General features: G+C 35.2%; 1 protein-coding gene across 1 annotated transcript in view; it reads left to right on the top strand.

The window, feature by feature from the left end:
- Nucleotides 1-1,087: 1,087 nt before the first annotated feature.
- The window catches only part of ABCB1 (ATP binding cassette subfamily B member 1), a 40,398-nt gene continuing 18,614 nt past the window's right edge, over nucleotides 1,088-22,871 (top strand). The window contains exons 1-15 of the mRNA XM_066552898.1: nucleotides 1,088-1,169; nucleotides 5,979-6,141; nucleotides 6,955-7,070; nucleotides 7,810-7,870; nucleotides 9,164-9,311; nucleotides 11,241-11,313; nucleotides 14,905-15,096; nucleotides 15,758-15,929; nucleotides 17,059-17,183; nucleotides 17,935-18,106; nucleotides 19,707-19,820; nucleotides 20,102-20,212; nucleotides 21,275-21,400; nucleotides 21,591-21,794; nucleotides 22,161-22,331. Coding sequence (XP_066408995.1) covers nucleotides 6,979-7,070; nucleotides 7,810-7,870; nucleotides 9,164-9,311; nucleotides 11,241-11,313; nucleotides 14,905-15,096; nucleotides 15,758-15,929; nucleotides 17,059-17,183; nucleotides 17,935-18,106; nucleotides 19,707-19,820; nucleotides 20,102-20,212; nucleotides 21,275-21,400; nucleotides 21,591-21,794; nucleotides 22,161-22,331 — 1,761 coding nt within the window. The 5' untranslated portion in view covers nucleotides 1,088-1,169; nucleotides 5,979-6,141; nucleotides 6,955-6,978. The remainder of the gene's footprint in view (nucleotides 1,170-5,978; nucleotides 6,142-6,954; nucleotides 7,071-7,809; nucleotides 7,871-9,163; nucleotides 9,312-11,240; nucleotides 11,314-14,904; nucleotides 15,097-15,757; nucleotides 15,930-17,058; nucleotides 17,184-17,934; nucleotides 18,107-19,706; nucleotides 19,821-20,101; nucleotides 20,213-21,274; nucleotides 21,401-21,590; nucleotides 21,795-22,160; nucleotides 22,332-22,871) is intronic.

The following is a 22,871-nucleotide window of genomic DNA, read 5'->3' as shown; positions in this document are numbered from 1 at the left end:
AGTGCACCATCATTTGTTTTACAGTAAACATCAAAAAGGAACAAGGCAATTTGACTGTGGTTAAAGACAACATGCAGAATGTGGTCACAGTGCCATAATCAATGTCTTATGAGAGGATTATTTTTAGTCTCTTCACCACTGCTATGAAATCCAAAGTCTAAGGTGAAATAAAATAAGTAAGTATACTTCCATACTGCCACAGAAAAAGGAAGTCAAATTACTTACAAAAAGTAAAAATATTTGCCTACTATTGAAATAACCCTTAGTTTGGGGCTACTTTCCTGAAAAAACCCCAAATCTTTGAAATAGTTTGTGTCAAGAGGATAGTAATGTCAAAGATCAAAAACACCAATTCTGCCTAGAGGAGTTATAGGAACTGGGGGGGAAGGAGGGGGGGCAGGGCTTTTTGTCTTCTTTTGATTTGGGGTTTTGTTTTTGTTGGGTTTTTTTGTTGAGAGATGACAAGCAAGACTTGTGAAAGCAGCATTAAAATTTTGAAAGTACTGTAAAGTGAAGTGAAAGAAGAAGTTCTTCCTATTTGTTGTGGACAGGGAAGGGGTAACAGGTCTAACTTGTCTCAAGAACAATTCATTTTAGACATCCAGAAAAACTCCAAGTAGTCCAGATAGTCTGAAGTTCTCCATCTTTGCTTTTGGAAACTAACTGTGAAGGTACAGAATTCAAACACCTGTTAAGAATTTAATATGTAATATTTGATATTATCTGAAGGAAGAAGGATGGACAGGACGGCATTTTGACATCATACATCTTCCACATATAATGAACTGTAGCTATAGAAATAAACAAAAACTTGAAATTCAGTATTACTGGGAAAAAGTTGAATGAGAGGTTTTTCAGTCTTATAATTTCCTGTGTGATCTAGACATTTCACAGATAGTATGGAATAGAATGCAAGCATTTAGAAAATATGGCTTTAAATAGTATTGTACATGGGAATCAGTCAATAGCTTTGATTTCTGTATAAAATATAATATCAATGCAGTTATATATTTCATGTATAGTGAGTGTGTAAACTCCTTTCCTTGTTTCTCAGGTGTTCAGCTGTCTGTGATCCAAGACAGAAGTGTAACCATCTTTCAGACCTTTGAGGAAATTGCTTAATTTGGAGCAAGAACTGCAAAAAGTTGATAAAACTGGGGTTCTGCAAGGTAAGAAAGGTTGCAGACAGAGGTAAGTCTCTTGAAATGGAGTTAAGCAGCAGTTTAGGTGTTCAAGAGAAAAAAAATATCATCATGAAAAGAAATAAAACCCTGAGGGAAAAGCAGGGCTTTGGAAGACAGAAATTCAGTCCCAATGAGGATCCATTCCAGGGGCAGTAGAAACCAGCTCTGCCCTACCTCACTGAGGACTCCTTGGCCCACAAAAACTTTCCCTGTTTCTTGCTTATGGGCACTGAATATACCAACACTCAGTTTAGTATTTCGTTAATTCATGTTATCAAAAAATGGTAATGTGTGGTAACTAATCAGTAACTGCTGAATACTTTTAAGCTGAGTGTATTCAGTTAACAAAGGGCTCTTTGTGCGTGGCAAACAGTCACTGTCCAGTCAAAGGCAGTGAGGGAAGGATTACTTGTACTGTTATAACGTCACCAGACATATCCTTGCCTAGAAAAGTTACATGGACAAAAATTGGACATGTCATGGTATTATGTATTTGATTCAGATTTAAGTGGGATAAATGCTTTCCAGCTGCACAAAAAGTAATTTTATCTTTTCCTGTTAGTTTTCATTTGTAAAATAAAGTCCTGAACATTTTTAAAACCCTAATGATCTGTATTATATTCCTTTAAATTATTTTTTTAACTGTAGTAATAATACAACTTCAAATGCAACTATCCAGCAAGTAATGATTATGTTTTCAGAAACAAGACTGAGTTTGTAAAGCTGAAAACTAGCACATTAGTAGTGGGAATCCAGTGACATTGGTTTGTGGCAGTCCTCCTTATGAGAATAAAGAATTAACTCCAAATCAAATCACAGACAATAAGAGTGGAGTTTTGTAACTTTAAAACATGCTTTTCAGAACAGGCTTTCCTTTTAAACACAAAGAGAAGCTTGATGTTTACATTAACTTGATTTGTTCTCATGCTTCGTCCAGGAAAAATAAAATGTCCAGCAATTACAATAGACATTATCCTGTAGCTGAACATACAGCATAGTTAAAGGAACACAAAATTTTCAGTTTCTGAGAGTATAATAATTCCCTTCATACAGGAAAATTATCATTCATAGAATAGTATTCAAGCTGGCAAAATTCTTTTCCAGCCCTGATTAACAGGCTGCTTAACTAGAGCAGGAATTCTAGTACCATAAATCACAGGTTCTTCACAGGCGTTCTGATCTATGCTAGGGTTGAATGTCATTGTGGAATCATTACATGATTCCTGCAATCCTTTCAAGCATTTTGCCTACCTGTTTCTTATTACAAAATCCAACTTTCCATCTTTAAAGTTAATAGAAGAAAAAGGTAGTATTTGTGATTTTTCTCTGGCCACAATATATGCAGACATTGAAGTATTTGCTTCAGTTTCTTGTCTTGTTTGCTAGTTTTGTTAATAAGTATATTTTAAAAAGTTAGCTTTTCTTGATATTGTTTAGAAAATTTTGAAGGCATTGTGCCATCATTTCAACAGTTTGTCTCTGATATCAGTGATTATCATTATTAGATTAATGTCTCTATGTCAGTAGTTCAAATATCATCAGTCAATTTATGATGTGCTGGCCTGCATCAGATAAAAAAGAGTGCATAGATACAACGTATGACTTGTGGGATGAGATTTTCCCAACAAAAATTATTTTTAGAAGCATATGTAGTTGAAACTTAACCACAGAACCTGAGAACCCTATTTTTCAAATGCCTTTTTCTGCAGCTTCAGAAACTCATATCTCATTATCAATTTGTTAATAGAATATGAACACATTTTGACACAAGAAGGGGAATGGATAAGTAAATTTAGATAGTTAAATACATGGAAACAATCTGAAATAATTCATAGTGAGTATGGTACAGGATGATCTATGTATACCTAATTTAACTGCAGTCCAAAAATTATGTTATGATCATGCAAACTACAACTTAAATCACAGAGTTATACTGAAAAATCTGGTGAATGGTCTGTAAGAGCACTGACTCAAAGAATGATTTAATGTTTGTATATTGTGCCAATACAATCTCTCATTGTACTGGAGTGCCCAAGAGAGATTATTCAAACCATGCATTTATAACATATAAGAGAAGGGAATTACCTGTGCTTCAGTCTATGGAATCAATGTTGACTGAACATTTCAAGGGGCCTATGATCTTATTTCAAACACATGAAAAGTATTTATTCTTAAAATTCTAAAAAAGCTGTTTGACTACAATGCAGACACAATAAAAGTATGTTAGGCAAAGGGAAATTGGCTACTGTCTTAACAAAGACGGGATTAAGTAAACCTTATGAATATATATAAGTATTTTCATATAGAAAATATATCTGATGATGCAGAGCTTCACAGAAATTGTAATATCCAAGAGGTATTGTTCTATCTTCAACTAAACAATGTCTATGAGGGGAGATGGAGCATAGAAGCAGTTAGCGTAGTTTAGCGTAACAAACTTATGACCACTTGTAATTTTTAGTATAAGCTTAGAAGTTTTCCTCTTGTACAGGCATTGCTTTAGACAAGGCCAACTTACCTGACCTCATGAGTCACTTTACTGAACTTTCAACTGGCTAAAATCTCTTAAAACATTTACTCCATAACTTAAAGGTAGCTCTTTTACTCCATAACTCAAAGGTAGCTCTTTGAGCTGCAGTTGTCATTGTCTTCATAAAATCCCATTGGTCCATGGTTGGATAAGGCTGAAATGGACATGTAGCAGAAGTTCTGACAGTCCAGGTGGATGAAACTTATCAGCCATTCTTTATTTGCTTCTGCAACAAAGGATTTTAATTGTCCAACTGTCCCCATATTACCAGATCTCTGCTTCTTCTAATCATAATATAACAAACTGGGTTGAGAAGGAATTTCAAGTTGTTTATGAGCCTTAAATAGCTCAAAGGTCATAGATTGGTCATCTTTGTTTACATCCCTCTTCTGTGAGAAATTTTGTGACTAGCAAGTAGAAGTTAAAAAAAAAACATTTTCTTTTGTCTTGAACTATTGAATGACCAGGACACTCTGCTTTCAAGACATCCTTATTTATCTTCTAGTCAATGTCTACTTGATACGGACAATGTCTACACAAGATTTCATGCTTCAAGTCTTGGGCCTATAGAATTAAAAATTCCCCCTTGATGATGTCAAAGATTGGCTAAAGCTGAGGGTAAGCTGTTGATGTAACTAAATAACTGATCTGAATTTTCAAACACTGGCTTTATGAATCCTGCTGATGTATTTAGGGCAAAACCAGTCACCAGACTTTGGTTGAGAAAGTATTTCTCCTCAGATTAGGTTGACTGGCACCTACATTGTTTCTAGGTGGTTTTGTACATTATGGTTGTAAATCAGCTATTATGTTCACCCACACGATTTTCATATACTCAGGTAATGTGCAGTGGTAATGCCTCAGATTCTGTTACTGTTGGTTTATTTTACAGATTTAATCTCTTCAGGCTGAAATTGTATACTTTCACCCAAATTATAGGTTTTAAACCAGATATAAGAGATTAGAAGAAAGATCTAAAGATCTTCTCTGATTTCAAATTCACTGCAATTGTGGAGCTATGTGACTGAACAAACTACAGAAACTATAGAGAAGTTACAGAGTTTTGTAGCTTATTAAGTAGATGCAAAATACTTTACTTCCCCAATTTTCCTACTTTTTAATATCAATTTAGTTGATTCAGCTTCTAGTGTGATAAAAACAGATGTGTTTCATTTTCTTTGCATTACTTTATGCAGGCAAGAGAGTCTCTGGTAAAAATTGCTCTTGTGTTTTATTTCTATTTCCGTTTCTTATCATGATTGCACTGCAATAGCATTGAGACATGGCAATGAGATAACAGAACATTCTGACAGATCTCATAGTTGTCTCTATTTTCCATTTAGGGCAAAACAGTTGTGAAAGAACTGCATAAACTATTCCTTTTCTTTTTTTTTTAATCAATTGACTTTTCTTTAAGGATTCTTACTTTAGTTTTTTTTTTGTTCCCACTGAAATAATTGGACCAGTCCATTAAGATCAAGTCCAGTCTCTGATTTTCTCTCCAGGATTTTTTCTCTCCAGGAAAGCATTTAGGCACACAAGTTAAAACCCAGTATTCCCAGTAACTGCTGTGGATATACTTCTATATAAATACATCACAATGACTTTTGATAAACATACAATACTTATTAACTCTTTATATTCTTCTCGACTGCTAATGATAAACTACCCTTTCTAAAGTAATCCTTAATCTGATAAGACTATCTCTATTCCAAAACATTCTAAATATACTGTTTCACTAACATTTTGAGATTATAGGCATGCAAAACAAAAAGGAACAAAAATAATTTTTTCTGGGTAATTATCAGATTAAGTAAATTTTGTGTGAGTAAAGTGATAGAAGATCTACAGGAAAATTCATGTAAACCTTCTTGTCTTCTATGACATGTATTTTTATTTAATTTTTCATAAATTTTACTTCTGCAAAATTGTTAAACATGTCTATTTTAATACATACATTGAAATAAGGGTTATGAAGTGCAAATAATTTATTTGTTTAAAATTTTTGTTATTTTCATTGAAGCAATGCCTACAAATACTGATAAAAACAGCACATTCCACAGTAGAACAAATGGCCCATTTCAAACAGTTTAGAATATAAACATACATTCAAAAATCAGAATACTAGTTAAGCACATTTCTGCTAACCAGAGCTATTTCCAAAACACTTCTAAACTGAGTCTGAAACTCATCTTACTGTTCTGCAGTTGCTCAAATGAGGAACTATATGCACTGTAGTAAAATCTTGTTTTCTTTCATGCTAGATGGGTAATGTTCTCCTGGATTAGACTTAGAAGATGGGAAAGGAAGCAAAAGATTAAAACAATATTTTGGTGTTACCTGGTTTCATTCTCACTGTGTATTCAAGAATGGATTCATCTTTAAGTGCAACAGTTACTTCAAGCATTCAGCAACATTTCTAATAAGGTAAAGAGGAGTTCCTTTCAGTTTAAGGGGCATAATTAAAACAACAGTACCTATAACAGGGAACTTTTTCTGGTGGAAGAATATTCAGAATATGGATGGAAGTATTCAGGCTTGTTTTCCCAGGTTACAATGAACTGTGCATGCATTCAAGGACTAGTATTCTCTTTAGGAAAAGGGAGGTACAGTCCAAAGTGCATACATTTCATTATCCAAGATAAACGAGGCTATTGGAGTGGGAAAAAATCCAACAGAAAGCTATTTGTTATGTCTGTCTTACATAAGAGGAGCAAAGTCCAATCGTGCTGCATGTCCTTAACCATATTAATTCTGCTCAGGTTTGAATAATTTTTCAGAGGAGTAAGACACAAACCAGGAGCAGCCTTTTGCGGTATGTCAGTAGTTTGGAGGGTTTTTTTAAAATCAGAGATATTTTATAAATTCACTGATAACTAAAACAAATCTAATTAACTGCATATTCTTTTAAATACACATTTAATTTTTCATTTATTTTGTATATTTGTGCTGCATTGCAGAAAATATTACTCTTATATCATTCAAATGAAATTAAATAAATGACAGAGTTATCAAATGGCTAAATACAGAATATAAATGTTTGTAAGGAAACACCAAACTTCTGGACTTCTTTCAATATGCTTATACTTGTGCATTATGAATATTCACTTTGCAATATATGCTATTAATAACTTCATTGATTGTAATAAGTACCCATATTTTTCTTTCAAACAAATGATTGTTGAGATTGCTGTCCTCAGCTTAAGATTGTGTATTTCTCAGTCAAATATTATTTTACAGGAAACTATCTTCAATAAATTTAAAATGCATTCTGAAGATGAAAAGAAGTATACTGCAGATGGAAATAGTCATGAGATCATTGCATCCAGCCAGGGTCATGAATCTGAAGACAAACAGTAAGTATTCTTGAATATAGTAATCATTATGTATTGAAGCTTATTAGACTCCATTACCTTGCTTTATATTTTATTGAAATTCGTATTTTAAACCTTATTTTAATTTATTTTGCTAAGAAGACCTAGTAAGACAAAGCTTTGTATCAACATAAGAGTAGCATTGATTGGCATATTCATTTCATGCAAAAGGACTATTTATTTTCTCCTTTAAAGGACTAAGTGTCCTCAGTATTGACTAGAAAAACAATTCTAAAATATGACAGAAATTATATTGGAATGGAAATATTGGATACATTTATGTAATCTACTAAAAATTATCTTAAAATTTTTAGTAGAGTGCTCAATCAACATTTTACATACCTTGAACATGTTATCTATTCCCTATCCACTATGTACAAAAGTTTTCCTCTCTTCTGTTTTGAAATCTATACAGTGCTTTAATTCACAACTTCCCTGACCAGATAGAGCCCCACTGATGTTTCATCCTTGAAGGGGTGAACTGGGAAGAACATGACTTAAATTTATAGAAGTTAGGAGATGATGCCACTTATATTTCTGACAATTTAAATAGAAACATCTCAAGAATGCCCAGTAAATCATGCCCATTTTACACAATTGTTTGCTGTAAAATTATTTCAAAATTATAATATAATTGAACTGCACTAATATGTTGAATTAGTATTTCTGCAAAATAAGGTCTCTTTTTAAATTCACTAAAACTACCACACTTTTTTTTTAGCAAGGCAAAGAAGAAGCAGAAGAAAGGGGAAAAACCTAAGGTGGTGAGCCCATTTGCACTGGTAAGGTTTATTCTCTCTATATATGTCTACATATACATACACACGGGCACGTTTCAAAGTGTAATCAAAAATAGTTGCAGTTATGTTAGTATCCTGAATATATGATGCTGTCTCTACCAAATATATTCATACTACAGAATATTGACTATAGTATAGAAATCAAGCAGTTCTTTTTGTGGATGTAGTTATACTAAAGAAGCTGCCTTTTACAGATAAGTAGTCTTAGGAGTGTTCCCTTGGTAAATCACCATCTTAAACACACCCATACCAGATATTTGTTTATGAAAGATAGGAATTTCCATGTTCACAGCAAGAAGCATGACCATATACCTACACAGAGTGTGATCTTGTCCTCTAAATTACCAGTCAGGTACTAATCACACTAATTATCCCCATGAGTCATTATTCAATCACCTGAGTCAGCAGTAAAGGGCAATACCATGCTACTGATGAAAATTAAAATTAAGAATTGTGTGCTAAAGGGTTCCAGATTCTTTAAAATTTTCTGTATGTATTTTAAAACACAACCTTGTAACATTTAATCAAGTAAATCCTAGGTCCTCTTTTAGCCATACTGAAATATTTTATATTTTGTAGGTTTAGTGTGTGTAACACACAGCAATGACACTGCAAATAACAAACATAAAACTGTAGTACATGATGGTGGCCAGTGCCCAATTTCTTTGCTTTGCTATATCAGTTTACACTAGTACAATTACATCCTACAACTATAATTTACATCAGTAAACTTAGTAGTTTACAGTACAGAATAAACCCAATGATTTTGTAATAGATGAGCTCAAATTTTATTAAGTTCAATGGTAAGAGGATTTAGGATTTCAATACCTTTTTATAATGTCTATGGTACATTAGGAACAGATTTTCTGGCTGCATAATAATGAATTTACAGTAAAAGAAATTATTGCCTTAGTTATCATAACACCATAAAAATTTCTTATAATTTGAACTTTAAATGGCAAACGTAAAAAGCATAAATTTTTTACGTCTTGTTTTCCTATGGCCTTTCTTACCCAGGTGCAGATACTAGTGCATTAAAATGCCACATCTCTCTGGTTTTGAGAGTTTATAGTATAAAAGGGCTTATATAGAAAGGATTTATACCTGTACATTTAAACTGATTTTAAACTGTATTTTTAAAGAGATAAAGTTGCAGGTTTGGGACAGCAGGTGTACAATTGATAGCTTTTTCTTTACTTTCTTGACTTTGTAGACATAGCATTGTGTTAGCATTCTAATACAACAGTTAGAATGAATTTCTCTTCTCACTCACAGTTCCGATACTCCAGCTGGTCAGATAAATTATTAATGATACTGGGCACTGTGATGGCAGTAGCCCATGGAAGCAGTCTCCCTTTTGCCATGATGATTTTTGGTGATATGACTGATAGCTTTGTTGCATCTGGAAACAAAAATTTTACAGGTAAGAATATATCTGCTATGACAAGAACAATGGCTCCTATTTAAAAAAGAAACAGGAAGATTCACACATCTTGACAGGAGATTCAGATGTCAGAAACCACAATGTTATGCTATGATGCAAATTAGTAGCTCATGTTCATTATAATAGAGATACACTGTGGTTGGGGTCACATTGTAGTGGGGTGGGAGTCTCCTACAGGCTGCCTGACCAGGAAGACCAAGCAGATGAGGTCCCTACAGATAGATTGGAACAGCCTTGCATTCACAAGCCCTGGTCCTCATGGGGGTCTGCAACCACCCCAATAACTGCTGGAGGAACAACACCACCGGGCACAAGCAATCCAGGAGGTTCCTGGATTGTGTTGATGATAAGTTCTTCAAATGATAGAGGAGCCAGTGAGGAGAGGTGCTATGCTGGACCTTGTTCTTGCTAAAAAGGAGGGACTGGTGGGGATTGTGAACCTGAAGGGCAGCCTGGGCTGCAGTGACGATGAAATGGTGGAGTTTCAGGGCAGCAAGGAGGGAGGACAGCAAGATCACTATCTAGAACCTTAGTGGAGCAGACCTGGACCTCTTCAAGGATCTTCTAGATAGAGTACCGTGGGATAAAGCCTTGGAGGGAAGAGGGGCCCAAGAAAGCTGGTTGATATTCAAGGATGACCTTCTACAACCTCAGGAGCAACGCATTCCAACAAAGAAGAAGTCAGGCAGAAACACCAGGAAGCTTGCATGGATGAACAAGGAGCCAAGCTCAAACACAAAAAGCAAGCCTTGAGAGGGTGGAAGCAAGGAAAGGGAGCTTGGGAGAAATACAGAGTACCTGTCCAAGCAGCCAGGGATTAGGTTAGGAAAGCTAAAGCCCTGATAGAATTAAATCTGGTCAGGGACAAGAAAAGCTTGCATAGGTAGGTCAGTGATCAAAGGGTGATGAGAGAAAATGTGGGCCCTCTCCAGAGGGAAATTGACAGGCTGGAGAGGTGAGTCTCTGGGAATCTCATGAAGTTCAACAAGGCAAAGGGCAAGGTCCTGCATGTGGTTTGGGGCAATCCCAAATACAAATACAGGCTGGGAGAAAAATGGTTTGAAAGCAGCCCTGAGGTGAATCATTTGGAGCTGTTTGCTGACAAGAAGCTCAACATGAGCCAGCACTGTAGGCTTGCAACCCAGGAAGTAATATCATGGGCTGCATCAAAAGAATTGTGACCAGCACATGGGGGGTGGTGTTTCTACCCTCTCTATGTCTCTCTGGAGTGCTGCATCCAGCTCTGAGACCCTGCACCATAAGAAGGATAAGTGTTGGAGTAAGTTCAAAGGAGGGCTATGAAGATGATCAGAGGGCTGAAGCAACTCTCTTATGGGGACAGGCTGAACAAATTGGGGCTGGAGGGTGACTTTTTACAACAACCTGTAGCAATAGGATGAGGGGTAATAGCTTTAAACTGAAAGATGGGCAATTTAGATGAGATATCAGGAAGAAATTCCTCACTAGAGTATGATGAGAGACTGGGACATTGTATACCAGAAATGTTGTGGATGCCTGATCCCTGGAAGTGTTCAATGCCAGCTTGGATGAGGCCCTGAGCAACCTGGTCTAGTGGAAAGTGTCCCTGTTCATGGTAGGGGGGCTTAAAACTGGGTGGACCCCTTAAGGTCCTTTCCAACCCAAACCATTCTGTTCTTCTATGTGTGTGTGCTCAAGAAGACTTTTAAATCTCAAATTACAGTGATGTAGTTTTGTAGTCAGTGGAGTTATGACAAACCCTGTATTAGTAATGTTCATTCATGAGCATTAAAATTTCCTCCTTTCTTCCAAATCATCTTGATTTAAAAGGAGATGTAGCAAGTCCAGATATGCTGAACAGCATGCAGGAAAACTAATTTGTTAAATCTTGCTCTGTTAAAAGTATTTATTCTTCTCTTCCTTTCTAAGAAGACCCTACAATAAATGAATGGATGAATATCACTTCAGAAGTGCTTAACAAGCTGGAAGAAGAAATGACAAGGTAATTAAAAGTTGATATTTCTTCTTCTTTTTTAAATGTAGCCACACATTTCTAGTCAAGCCATTCCTCTCCCAAGGATGTTTTGCACACTTTAAACAACATAAAAAACCAATGATTTAATAATATGTGTAACTAAAGATTGGCACAAGGGATTATTTGAGGCCCTGGTAAGATTCTTGAACACTCCTAGCTATTTCCAATAATTTCCGTGTAATCTCTTGCTCTGACCCATCCTGACACATTTCAGGGGTGCTCTATTTCCCAGTGAAATCTGCATTGCCTTCCTTCTTTCTTCTCTTCCTCTGAATTTATAAAGAGTAATTGTTATGATAAAAAATAATATTGATTATCATCTGTCAATACCTTGAGCTATGGTGATTCACTTGCAAAAAAAAGTTGAATTTTCAGATAGTACCTACTTTGCTGCCAAAGCATCAACTTCAGCTAAATTACTCTCTACAAGTACCTGAAAGGAGATTATAGTAAGATGGAGTTCAATCTCTTCTCCCAGCTAATAAGCAACATGACAAAAGGAAATGGCCTCAAATTGTGCCAGGGGAGGTTGGATGTTAGAAAAAATATCTTCGTGGAAAGGATTGTCAAACATTGGAACAGGGTGTCCAGGAATGAAAAGATTTGTGGATGTGAGACTGAGGGACATGTTTTGGTGATGGACATGGCAGTGCTGAGTTAATGGCTGGATTCAAATATCTTAGAGGTCTCTACCAACATAACAATTCTATAATTCTATAATCATCTAGACTGTAGAAAATGCAGATTTAGATTATGTGCTACCTTAAATCTAGCATTCTAGAGCTGGAAACAAAAGGCAATAGCCAGTAGGTGCTTCTGCTACAAAACTCCATAAAGATCAAATAAGAAGAAACATAAGCTGCTAATAGATGTGTTTTGTTAAAAGCTTTATTAACCATTGTCCATACACTTGATTTATGCAGGATGTCTAAAGTTTGTGTGTTTCTTGTACCACTTCAGGTTCTTTTCTTCAGGTTGAACTCTGTTCCTCATTAGATATTGAAAAAAGTCTGATGTACTTTTCAAGGCAATTATCTTCTTTGAAGGGAAGGAGATAAGGCATTTTCTGTAGTAACTCTTGCTGTTTGATATCAAAGTGCATTATAATTTTGGATAACAGTGGACTGTAAACTTATGTAGCTTCAGCAGTTAATTTTTTCAATTAAAAAACCTATGACTATTTACACCAAAAAGCCCCAAACCAAAACATACCCAAACAACTCCTTACCATAAAATAAATGAACAAGGTAGGAAAAGGCTGTTTCTTAGAAATGAAGAACCTGAATGTAATGAGAGTGAATCAAGAGGGAATTGGCAATTATGCTTTATAGGAGAATTTCTTGCTCCTGCAATATTTCTGTCAGTCTCTGACATGAATGTAAGTAATGCCTACAAACGTTCAGTGGAGTATACTTGTTCCCACTGATTCAAAAACAAATTTGAAGGCAGAATTGCAAACTAAATAATGTGTGTGTGTGGGTGAAGTTACTCTAACTGTTCTGTGTTTAGTAAACACTTGATGCCTAGCTGCACAACATTTTCAAAGTCTCTTGTGTTTATTCTGAAAGAACTTTTAAAAAATTACAAAAAAATTGCTACATATGAAATTGTAGAATTTGTTTTGCCCATTATTTAATTGGTGAGTGATCTCTCCCTGTCCTTATCTTCACTTATGAGCTTTGAATTATATTTTTCTCTTCCTAGTCTAGCTAAAGAAGGGAAGATGCAGTGAGCACCTGGAATCCAACCAGGGCCAAACCACCACAAGTTAATTCTGAAAGTACAAGCAAGAATAAAAAGCTGCCCTAGTTTCCCTTTAGAAACAAATTTTTTACTGATAAATATATTAATAGCAGTACAGGAATAGGTGCTCTTTTCCAAACTTTCTAGATAGAGCCTTGAGTTGGCATTTTCACTGGCTGACAAAGCTCTTTGCACCAGCTCCTTGTTTCTCTAGAACGCCTGCCAGCAGGTCAAATAATGATAGAAACTGTTTGCAAGGACAGAGTTCTCCCACGGGTGTGTTCAAGTACTGAACTATACATGTGGACTTAGTCGAGTTTGTTACTCAAACAGTTTGCCTCAACCACAACGATTTCTCAAAAGAAAAAGAACTCTTATTTTTCAATTCAATGTGCATTTACTCTCTGGTAAGTTACAGCAGTGAATTTATAGACTAAATTTCATCAGCATGGAATCTGGCAGAGACATGAATCCCTTTGGATATGATTTGTTTGTAAACAAAGTCCAAGCATAAATCAATTCTTTGAAGAGATCTAGCATCATAAAATAATTGTCTAAAGTAATTACTGCTGAATTTAGAATTGGTGTTCTTGGGTTTTTTGAGAGGCTTTTTTTTTAATGGAACCGAATGCAATTGAAGTCAATATTCAACTAACCAGCTTTCTGTTAGGCATTAACCTGATTTTATTAAACACTTTTGATTAAGTGAATTTCATAATGAGTACAGTTTCGGAGTCCCTAACTTAACTGTATGATATAGCCACAAGAGAGATTGGAATAAATTTGTGAAGTTTAATTTGTAAAGCCATTCTCTCTTAGAGCAGAGCATTTGCACACAGATTCCTGAAATTTCTCCTGCCAAGTTTCATTTTAAAGTTCTATAAAATCAGTATGGATAACTTAGTAAAAGAGTGAAGGTCACAAGTGTTCACAAAAGGTCATGAGTCAAGCTTTGTGCTAATGGTTTACTTTTATATAGATACATTATTCTTATAATTTCAGGTGATATACATCATAAATATTTAATCATTGATTTTAGTTGTGTTTTGCAAATGAAATCCATTAAGTTACATTTTTTTATTCAGTTCTGTTGTAAGTTCCATTATAACTGATTCTGATGTAATTCTTCATCAAATCAAAATTGGTTTTATTATTTTTAAACAGTTTAAAGCTGTGACTCAGATTTACTCCCAGTCTGAGAAATATCATGGTTCACATACTCCTATTTTGGATTTGACACCCTGCTCGTAGCACAGGGCTGAATTAATGTAATAATAAGATATCAGTTATGAATAAGAGATTCAAAGATTTTTTATCTAATGGCATTTGTTTCCAGTAGCTGCAAATATAGTAATGCTGTATTGTCAAATCAGGAAATATTTACTGCATCCATCCACTTATTTATTTATTTATTTATTTATTTATTTACATAGGCATATTTATAATTTCAATGTGTATATACTATACATATATGTATATGTAGATTTGGTATGTTAAAAATGCTAGGCAGTTTATGGGCATGACAGATTCAAGTGAAAAGGGTATTGTATCAGAAATCCAGTTCTAAAAGAATCTTATGAGAAAAAACTTACAAAATTTTAAAAAAGGTAATTCTGACATTAAATGCTATTCATGGAAAACTCAGCAAGTTTTACAGTAAAGTGTAAGTTTTAGTACAAGCATATAAACCCTAATTCAGGTCAAACAGAAAAAGTAAGCATCACGATAAATTCGCACTAGCAAAGTAATTAAACCAATTTTAACCTGATTTCAGAGAATCTTGCCCTTTTTTTTTTTCTTCTTTTTCCCTTACAGATATGCATACTACTATTCTGGAATAGCAGCTGGTGTTCTCCTTGCTGCTTATATTCAGACTTCGTTCTGGACCTTAGCAGCAGGTCGGCAAATAAAAAAAATTAGAGAAAAATTTTTTCATGCAATTATGAGACAGGAAATTGGATGGTTTGATGTAAATGATGTGGGAGAACTTAACACTCGTCTTCTAGAGTAAGTACACCATACCTTTCCCAATGTTATTTGATCTTGTTAAACGTGCAGGACTTAGAAATTTTTATTTTTAAATTTAACTATTTCACTGTGAAACTAAGTTTTCCAGTTTCCTCATGGAGAGTCTCAGGGACTGAATTTCTAGTACTTCTGATACAGGACTGTCACAAAGATGTCAGAAAAGCATTTTGTTAAGTTCCCTTGAACTCTGAGGATGACTAAAGGTCAGCCTATGTTATTACCCCATGAAGAGAAAACAGTTCCTTTCTGGACACACTGAGGACTGAAAAAGGTGCTGGGTCAGCCCAGCAATGTGAACAGCTTTAACTGCATAACATTGCCTACATGAAATGCTTTTTCTTTTATTTTCAAAGAGCCCACAAGCCCCAAACTGATAAAAACTTTGGAATTAAGAAAGTGAGAGTAGTTTTTCACTACAGAAAGAATTTCAACCTTCTCAGACAAAAGCAGGTTTATAGCATTACAGTTTCACAGGAAATATGAAAGTTTCCTTGGCCACACTACATAATGCTTTACCTTGAAGAAAACTGTTATTGGGAGAAGTAATTAAATAATAAAGATTGTCTTCCACATGTAACAAAACTGGAAATCTTTCTTGTGCTTTCTGCATTTTTCTTCCTCTCTGTAATTCGTTTTTCAGTGATGTCTCCAAAATTAATGATGGAATAGGTGACAAGATTGGATTGCTTGTTCAAGCACTAACAACATTTGTGACAGGATTTATTGTTGGTCTCATAAGGGGATGGAAATTAACCCTTGTAATACTAGCAGTTAGCCCTGTGCTGGGACTTTCAGCAGCCCTCTGGGCAAAGGTAAGTTAACATATGTACAGCGTCAGGTTTTATATAAATGACAGATAATAAAATAAATCTACATATCTGTAAGTCTTAGTATTAGAATGTGTGCTTAGAGCAACTATAGCTTTAGATAACACTTAGGTACATAAGCTCTTAGATGAACTGTGTATCAGTACCCTCTCATTCAAGGCCAGGTCAGATGGGGCTCTGAGCAACCTGATCTAGTGGAAGGTGTCCCTGCCCATGGCAGAGCAGCTGAAACTAGCTATCTTTAAGATCCCTTCCAAAGTCATTCTACAATTCAGTAATTCTATGTCATTTGAGTATTATAATTCCCATAGATTGGGCAGACTTGTTTGGTTTGAAGCTGTTTCTGCTGATATAGCACATACAGAGAAAGAAGCAGGATATATGTGTAGAATCCACATCTGTAAATCTTTTACTTACATCTGTATATGTACTTTTTCTCTTGAAAGAAATAATTGTACCTCCTGGAAAATAAGAGAATAATTTAGAAAAAACCTTTGTCTCAGACACAGAGTTTTTTCATAGTTGTTAACAAATTTGGTAAGACATTCTGTACAGACCCAGATGCGAAAAGGTCCAGTTTCCATGGGACCCACAGTGCCTTATATTTTTTTAAGTCTTCAGATTTTTATGGTTTTTTATTTCCCTTATATTTCAAAGATCATTAAAGCTTTCACTGTCTTGAGTGAGTATATTGCAGAAAAGGTAGGATTAGAGATGTATGTTCCATGTATGTCAACTGGCTGAGTCTTCACAGACTGTGGCCACTTCTTCACAGTCTAAGCTACAGGGTCCTCTGGCTAAGGCAGCCAGAGATGAGAATGAGCTAAGGAGGTCTGCCTGGGGAAAACCACAGCAGCTCACTATGAGTACTCCTCTTATCTCTTGCACTGGGTGAAAAGGGAAAATCCAGGCCTTAGTTGTTTACAATGTGTAATGTGGAATTATTTTATTGAATTCACAGCATACTTAGGAATTTGATTATTGGACATTCTGCACCCATGCCTAATATAGTCAAAAGGCTTCATATTGGAGCACACTAGTTGTGATAAAAGCCATTTTGAGTGCTTGAGCCTATACTGGTTTTCATATATCAAAATACTTGATTCTGTATTAGGTTCTCTCTGCTTTCACTGACAAAGAACAGGCTGCATATGCAAAAGCAGGTGCTGTTGCAGAAGAAGTTCTGGCAGCAATCCGTACTGTAATAGCTTTTGGAGGACAGGAAAAAGAAATTAAAAGGTAAGAGCAATATTTGCCTTCATCACTGGATTTTAAAATACTCACTTCAAATGGTTTGAGATTTTCTTATATATTTTCTGTTGAGAGTCTTGTTCTTTCTGCATTTTTAGTTAATGAGAGATTGTTAAAAGGTTTGCTATATGTTGAAAGACAATCAGTTATTTTTCTAGAGTTGATATGTTGTCTCTGCATTAAAGGGTATGCAAACTACTTCAAATATCTTACCATGAGAGCTTTAGACAAAAGAGGACCTCTGTTCTGTGAAGAGATGATGATATCCTTGGTAATCTATAAATCATCTGAGTAATCTCCTGAGTAATCTAATCTGAAACTAAACTATTGAGTAATCTAATCTGATTACTCAGTAGTTGAAAAGGTGCTAATAAACAGTATCTCTATTTCCGCCGTACTGTAAAATATAGATCTGCTGATATAATTTAACCTTTAATCTTGAGTGGTTCACAATAAAAGTTCACTGATCTATAGAAGCAACTTAAATGCCAGTCCCTGACCTGCAATGCCCTTTTATTTCTATATACCAAGTTGACTAATGTTGGCATTTTTAGAGGTTACCTTAGAACGTCCATGCCTGACTAGCAGGCTTACCTTTATACAGTCTTAGGGTTAGATATTTTATGTACCTAACTGCTGTACTTTGCAAACATTCTTTTTCTAATCCATCCACAGAGCTTTTGTGATGTCTGCCATGGTACAAGTGTGAGTCTATTTTGAACTTCTATCTTTCTTCCAGATACCATAAAAATTTAGAAGATGCTAAACGGATTGGAATAAGAAAGGCTATTACAGCTAATATTTCTATGGGTGCTGCTTTCTTACTAATATATGCATCATATGCACTGGCATTCTGGTATGGAACTACTTTGATCTTAACTGATGATTACACTATTGGCAAAGTTCTCACAGTAAGTATTAATGAGTAAATTCTCAGTGACAGTGAGAAATAATAAAGAACAAACCTTAAAGTGTGTATTTGACTGTAATAAGAATCATGTCCCAAAATTGCAAAAGTAGCATCCCTTCTTAACAAAAAGATTCTCACCACAAAAGCCTACACGTTGTTTCTGCAGGATTTCACAATCTATATGAACCCAATTAAAACACATATGATTTTTCAACTGATCCTATATATCTTCTGATTTTCATAAGATCAGACTGATATAGAAACAGTTCAAGCAAAAACTGAAGTACAGTACCTTTTCTAGTTGCTATTTGCCTTCAAAGGGCTGAATACATTTCCAGGGTGCAGAAACAAATACTATTTTTTAGCTGTTGTGTAGTCTAAGTACATAATTTTCTTAATGTTTTCTTATGTTTTGCACCATGAGAGGTTGGTATCACTTCTTGGTATTTTTTAGAAATTGGGTGGGATAAAAACATACTTGTGACTAGGAAATACATTACCATCTAACTGAAGGAAGAAAACCATAACACTTAAATCATAACTTAAATTATTCTCTTGATGTGGAAACTATTCTAATTTTGTATGAAATATGAAGTAAACAGGGGAAGAAGAATAACTTTGTTAACCATGATGAAACCCAGCCAGTTGACCATATGCATATATTTGTATATTTTTTAAACTACCTGTTTCATTTATTAATCACTGAAGCTTGTGGAAAATGTCTCTGATATGTGGTTTTGGCTCTTTTGAACCTTTTGTACAGGTTGGCATGTGGAACCTCTCAGTGAAGTTCATGACCTTATGTGTAATTTATTCTGTTCAAAGTATTTGCAAACTCTATTGCAAATTGTCTGTGTTGTAGTTCAAACAATGTTTTATGACATGGATGATGCATTATTGGGTGTAAAATCTGTGAATAACCCCTGTTCAAGAGGATGGGTGTGACAGACTTTGCTCTGACTGCTATGGCTGTTATGATCTCTGAGCAGGGTGGTTTAATTGCTTTTGTTTTGATACTAACTGAAAGCAATGAACTGCTATTATGAGAAAATTATTAATTTTTCTCTTCTGCTGCTGTTTCTTGTTTGCTTGCACTTCACTCTTTTATTGAAGCAGGGGATCCTTTATTACTTTTTGATGAAGAACTTGGATTTCTATACTTCTATTTCACTGTCTCTGAAAGATAGTGTCTTGCACATCTGTTGTTCTGTTGGCAGATATGTAAAACACTTTCCAGTCTTTGGCCACAGAATGCATTAGTACAAGAAATCCTGAGACATCAAGTGAAATTCTAATTTTTTGTCATAGGTTTTACAGCTCTGAGTCACTTATTCACTTTTTCTCAATGTGTTTGCAAATTTAATATTGTACAGCATCTCAGTTCTGACGTGAACCTTAAAAAGCTCTTTTCTTAATGTTCTTCTCTGCCTAAGAGAGATCTTTTCAGTTTTTCTCTAATTCTAGCTTCCTTAAACTTCCCTTAACAGATCTCCTTACCCAAAAGTACCATACAAAAATAAATAAATAAATAAATAAATAAATAAATGTAATTTTCTGCTTAAATAAGAATGAATACATACCTCTGTAAACATTTCTTTCAGGTCTTTTTCTCTGTATTGATTGGAGCTTTCAGTATTGGACAGACTGCTCCAAGCATAGAGGCATTTGCAAGTGCAAGAGGAGCTGCCTATACCATCTTTAACATAATAGACAATGTGAGTATCATTGCTCTCACTATAATTTCAAAACTTCTTTTGAAGGTAAGAGACCCTTCTTTTTAAGGACAGGAACTAAATTCACACAGAAGCTTAATGGAAAAATTTTATAAGTATTCTGCATGACCATATCATCAATGTAGAAATGTAGCAGTGAGGGAGCAAAACATTGTACAATTTAGATCTTTCAGAAACCTCACCTAAATTACTTAAAAAACATGTTTAACATTTCTACAAAAGAATGAAAAAAATGGGTTATTATTTTATTTTATTTTGCACAGGAACCTCAAATTGACAGCTATTCAGAGGCAGGTTACAAACCAGACCACATAAAAGGGAACTTGGAATTAATAAATGTTTACTTCAATTATCCATCCAGACCAGATGTTGAGGTACTGTAACTGAAACTTTATATTTATATTACAGTTGAACATATGGATCATATGTTGGGAAAAAATCATTTAAAATTCACATAAATTACTTTTTGTTGAAAATCGAACAATTTCAGATTGATTCTCTAATGTATTTAAAACTACTGTGTCATCACAGTGATTTTAGTTAGATTTATTTCCACCTTAGGTAAACATGTTAAGTTTCCTGAATATTTTTTTTGTCTAATGCCCTAGTTAGTGTGGCTATGCAAAAAACTATAAATATATATTTCTATCAAAATAATTTTACAATCCTAACTCAAATGTTTGTGTAGAGTAATAATAATGAACTAATAAGTTTTAAAATAACTGCAATGCAGCTCTGTTATGACTGTGTCTGAACCAGGAAAAAAAGAAAATAGTTTCAGCAAGGATTTGCTGTTTATGGAATAGAGATCAGAATCTGTATTTGTCTAGCCAGAGAATAAGTTTCCTTTTTAAAGCACTGTCATGTATTCGGAATCTTAATGCAGTGATGATAGACAACATATGAATGATTCCTGAAAATATTTCTATGGAAAGTGTCTTTGCATTACGTAACTTCCTTCCTTACCTTGAAGAAAAATCCTTGACCTTGATAAAGTGATCTTTCTTACTTTTCATAGGCAGAAAGGAAATACACTCAGCATTTAACCATGACTTTTACATAGCTTCCTTGTAGTCAACATGATAAATTAAAGAAAAAGTTGAGGCAATATAATACAGAAATTTTGCATTGTATTGTTTCTGTATTATATTTTAGCTATGAATAGTGTATTATTATATTTTGTCATATGAACTGGTTCATGAGATGGGTAATTGAGAAGTCTGGTGTATAATACATTGATACTGAGCCAATTGTAATGTAATTATGAGGAAAATTGATCTAGAGTCATCAGTAATACAAAATTTAAATCCCCATGTTTATATTTTTTTAACCAAATTCTGCTAGAAATATAAAGGTTATTTCATTCTAGTCTTTCACATTTACCTTGACGTTTCTAAATATTGTTATGTTTTTGACCAACCTTCTTATATGGACAGATACTGAAGGGCTTGAATCTCAAGATTAATTCTGGCCAGACAGTGGCCCTGGTTGGTGGCAGTGGCTGTGGGAAAAGCACAACTGTTCAGCTCATCCAGAGATTTTATGATCCCAAGGAAGGCACGGTAAGACACCTCAAGTGAGATGACTGCTCTGCATGTCATGTGTTGAAAGTCTAATTCCAGCCTCTCTGCTCTTGTCAATTTTCCAGTGACATGGTGAAGTGTCCCCTTAAATGGCACATGCTGGCATGGAGAGAGAGGCTCTTGATCAAAACAAGTAGTAGACAGTTTTTGTCTGCTCTCTTTTGTTTAGGTTACCATTGATGGGCAGGACATTAAGACCTTAAACGTACGGTATCTGCGGGAGGTTATTGGCGTGGTGAATCAGGAGCCTGTGCTCTTTGCCACTACTATTGCAGAAAATATTCGCTATGGCCGTGAGGATGTCACCATGGAGGAGATTGAAAAAGCCACCAAGGAGGCAAATGCTTATGACTTCATCATGAAGCTGCCCAATGTAAGCAGATCAGCTCTCCTGCTGCAATAATTTCTTCTAAAACTTCTTGTGCCAAATAGCTCCTCAGAAGGAATGCTTGTTAAGACCGGAAGCTATCCTGGACCTGTGAATATGCAGAGCTACGCAGAGCTTCCTCGTACCTTTTGAGAATAATGTTAAAATTTTATATCTTCAGGCAATGATTTGGCTGTCATTTGAAGAACCACCAGAATTGCAGGAACACAAATGATTAGTCAGGTGTATCCAAGTAGGTGTTTAATCCTGTAGAGAAAGGAGAAGGTGTTACCAGCATCTCCGGCATTGCTGACATCTTTAGTGGAAGGACTGTGACACTGAGTCTTTTCAATACATGTGTTTGTCTTGTAGAAGTTTGAAACTGTGGTTGGAGAAAGAGGGGCACAGCTCAGTGGAGGCCAGAAGCAAAGAATAGCAATTGCCAGAGCTTTGGTTCGCAATCCTAAAATTCTTCTGCTTGATGAGGCAACATCAGCTTTGGATACTGAGAGTGAATCAGTTGTACAGGCAGCACTGGACAAGGTCAGTAGTGTTTTAAAATGAAGCATGTAAGTAGGAGCATAATATTAACTTCTTTCCTGGACTTTTGTTGAAAATAGAGACACATAAAACCACAAAATGTAAACCTTAATCTGGCAAATATTCTTTGTACAGAGAATTTTTGAGTTCCTGCAGATATTACAGAGAGAAATCTTATTCCAAGTTAGAAGATGGAATAATACTTTTTGCCTTATTAAGCTTAAATCAACATTTTCTTGGTATAAATACCATCCTCGTCCATTATCTGTCTTACTGCCGTTCATATTGTTGTCAGTCGCCTGTCCTTGCTGAGCCTCGTGAGGTTCTCCTGGGCCTGCTCCTCAGGCCTGTCAGAGACCTCCTGAATGCCATCCCTTCCCTCAAGTCAATAAACTGCACTGCTCAGCTTGATGTCACCCCTGAACTTGCTGAGTGTGCACTCAATCCCATTTACCAGTATCAGTGATGAAGATATTGAACAGTATGGGTCCCAGTATGGACCTCTTGAGGGACATCACTGAAAATGAACTCCATCCAGCTTCC

The sequence above is a fragment of the Molothrus aeneus genome, chromosome 1, assembly GCF_037042795.1.
Source record: "Molothrus aeneus isolate 106 chromosome 1, BPBGC_Maene_1.0, whole genome shotgun sequence".
Taxonomy (NCBI): domain Eukaryota; kingdom Metazoa; phylum Chordata; class Aves; order Passeriformes; family Icteridae; genus Molothrus; species Molothrus aeneus.
This window is presented reverse-complemented; position numbering and strand designations above follow the sequence as displayed.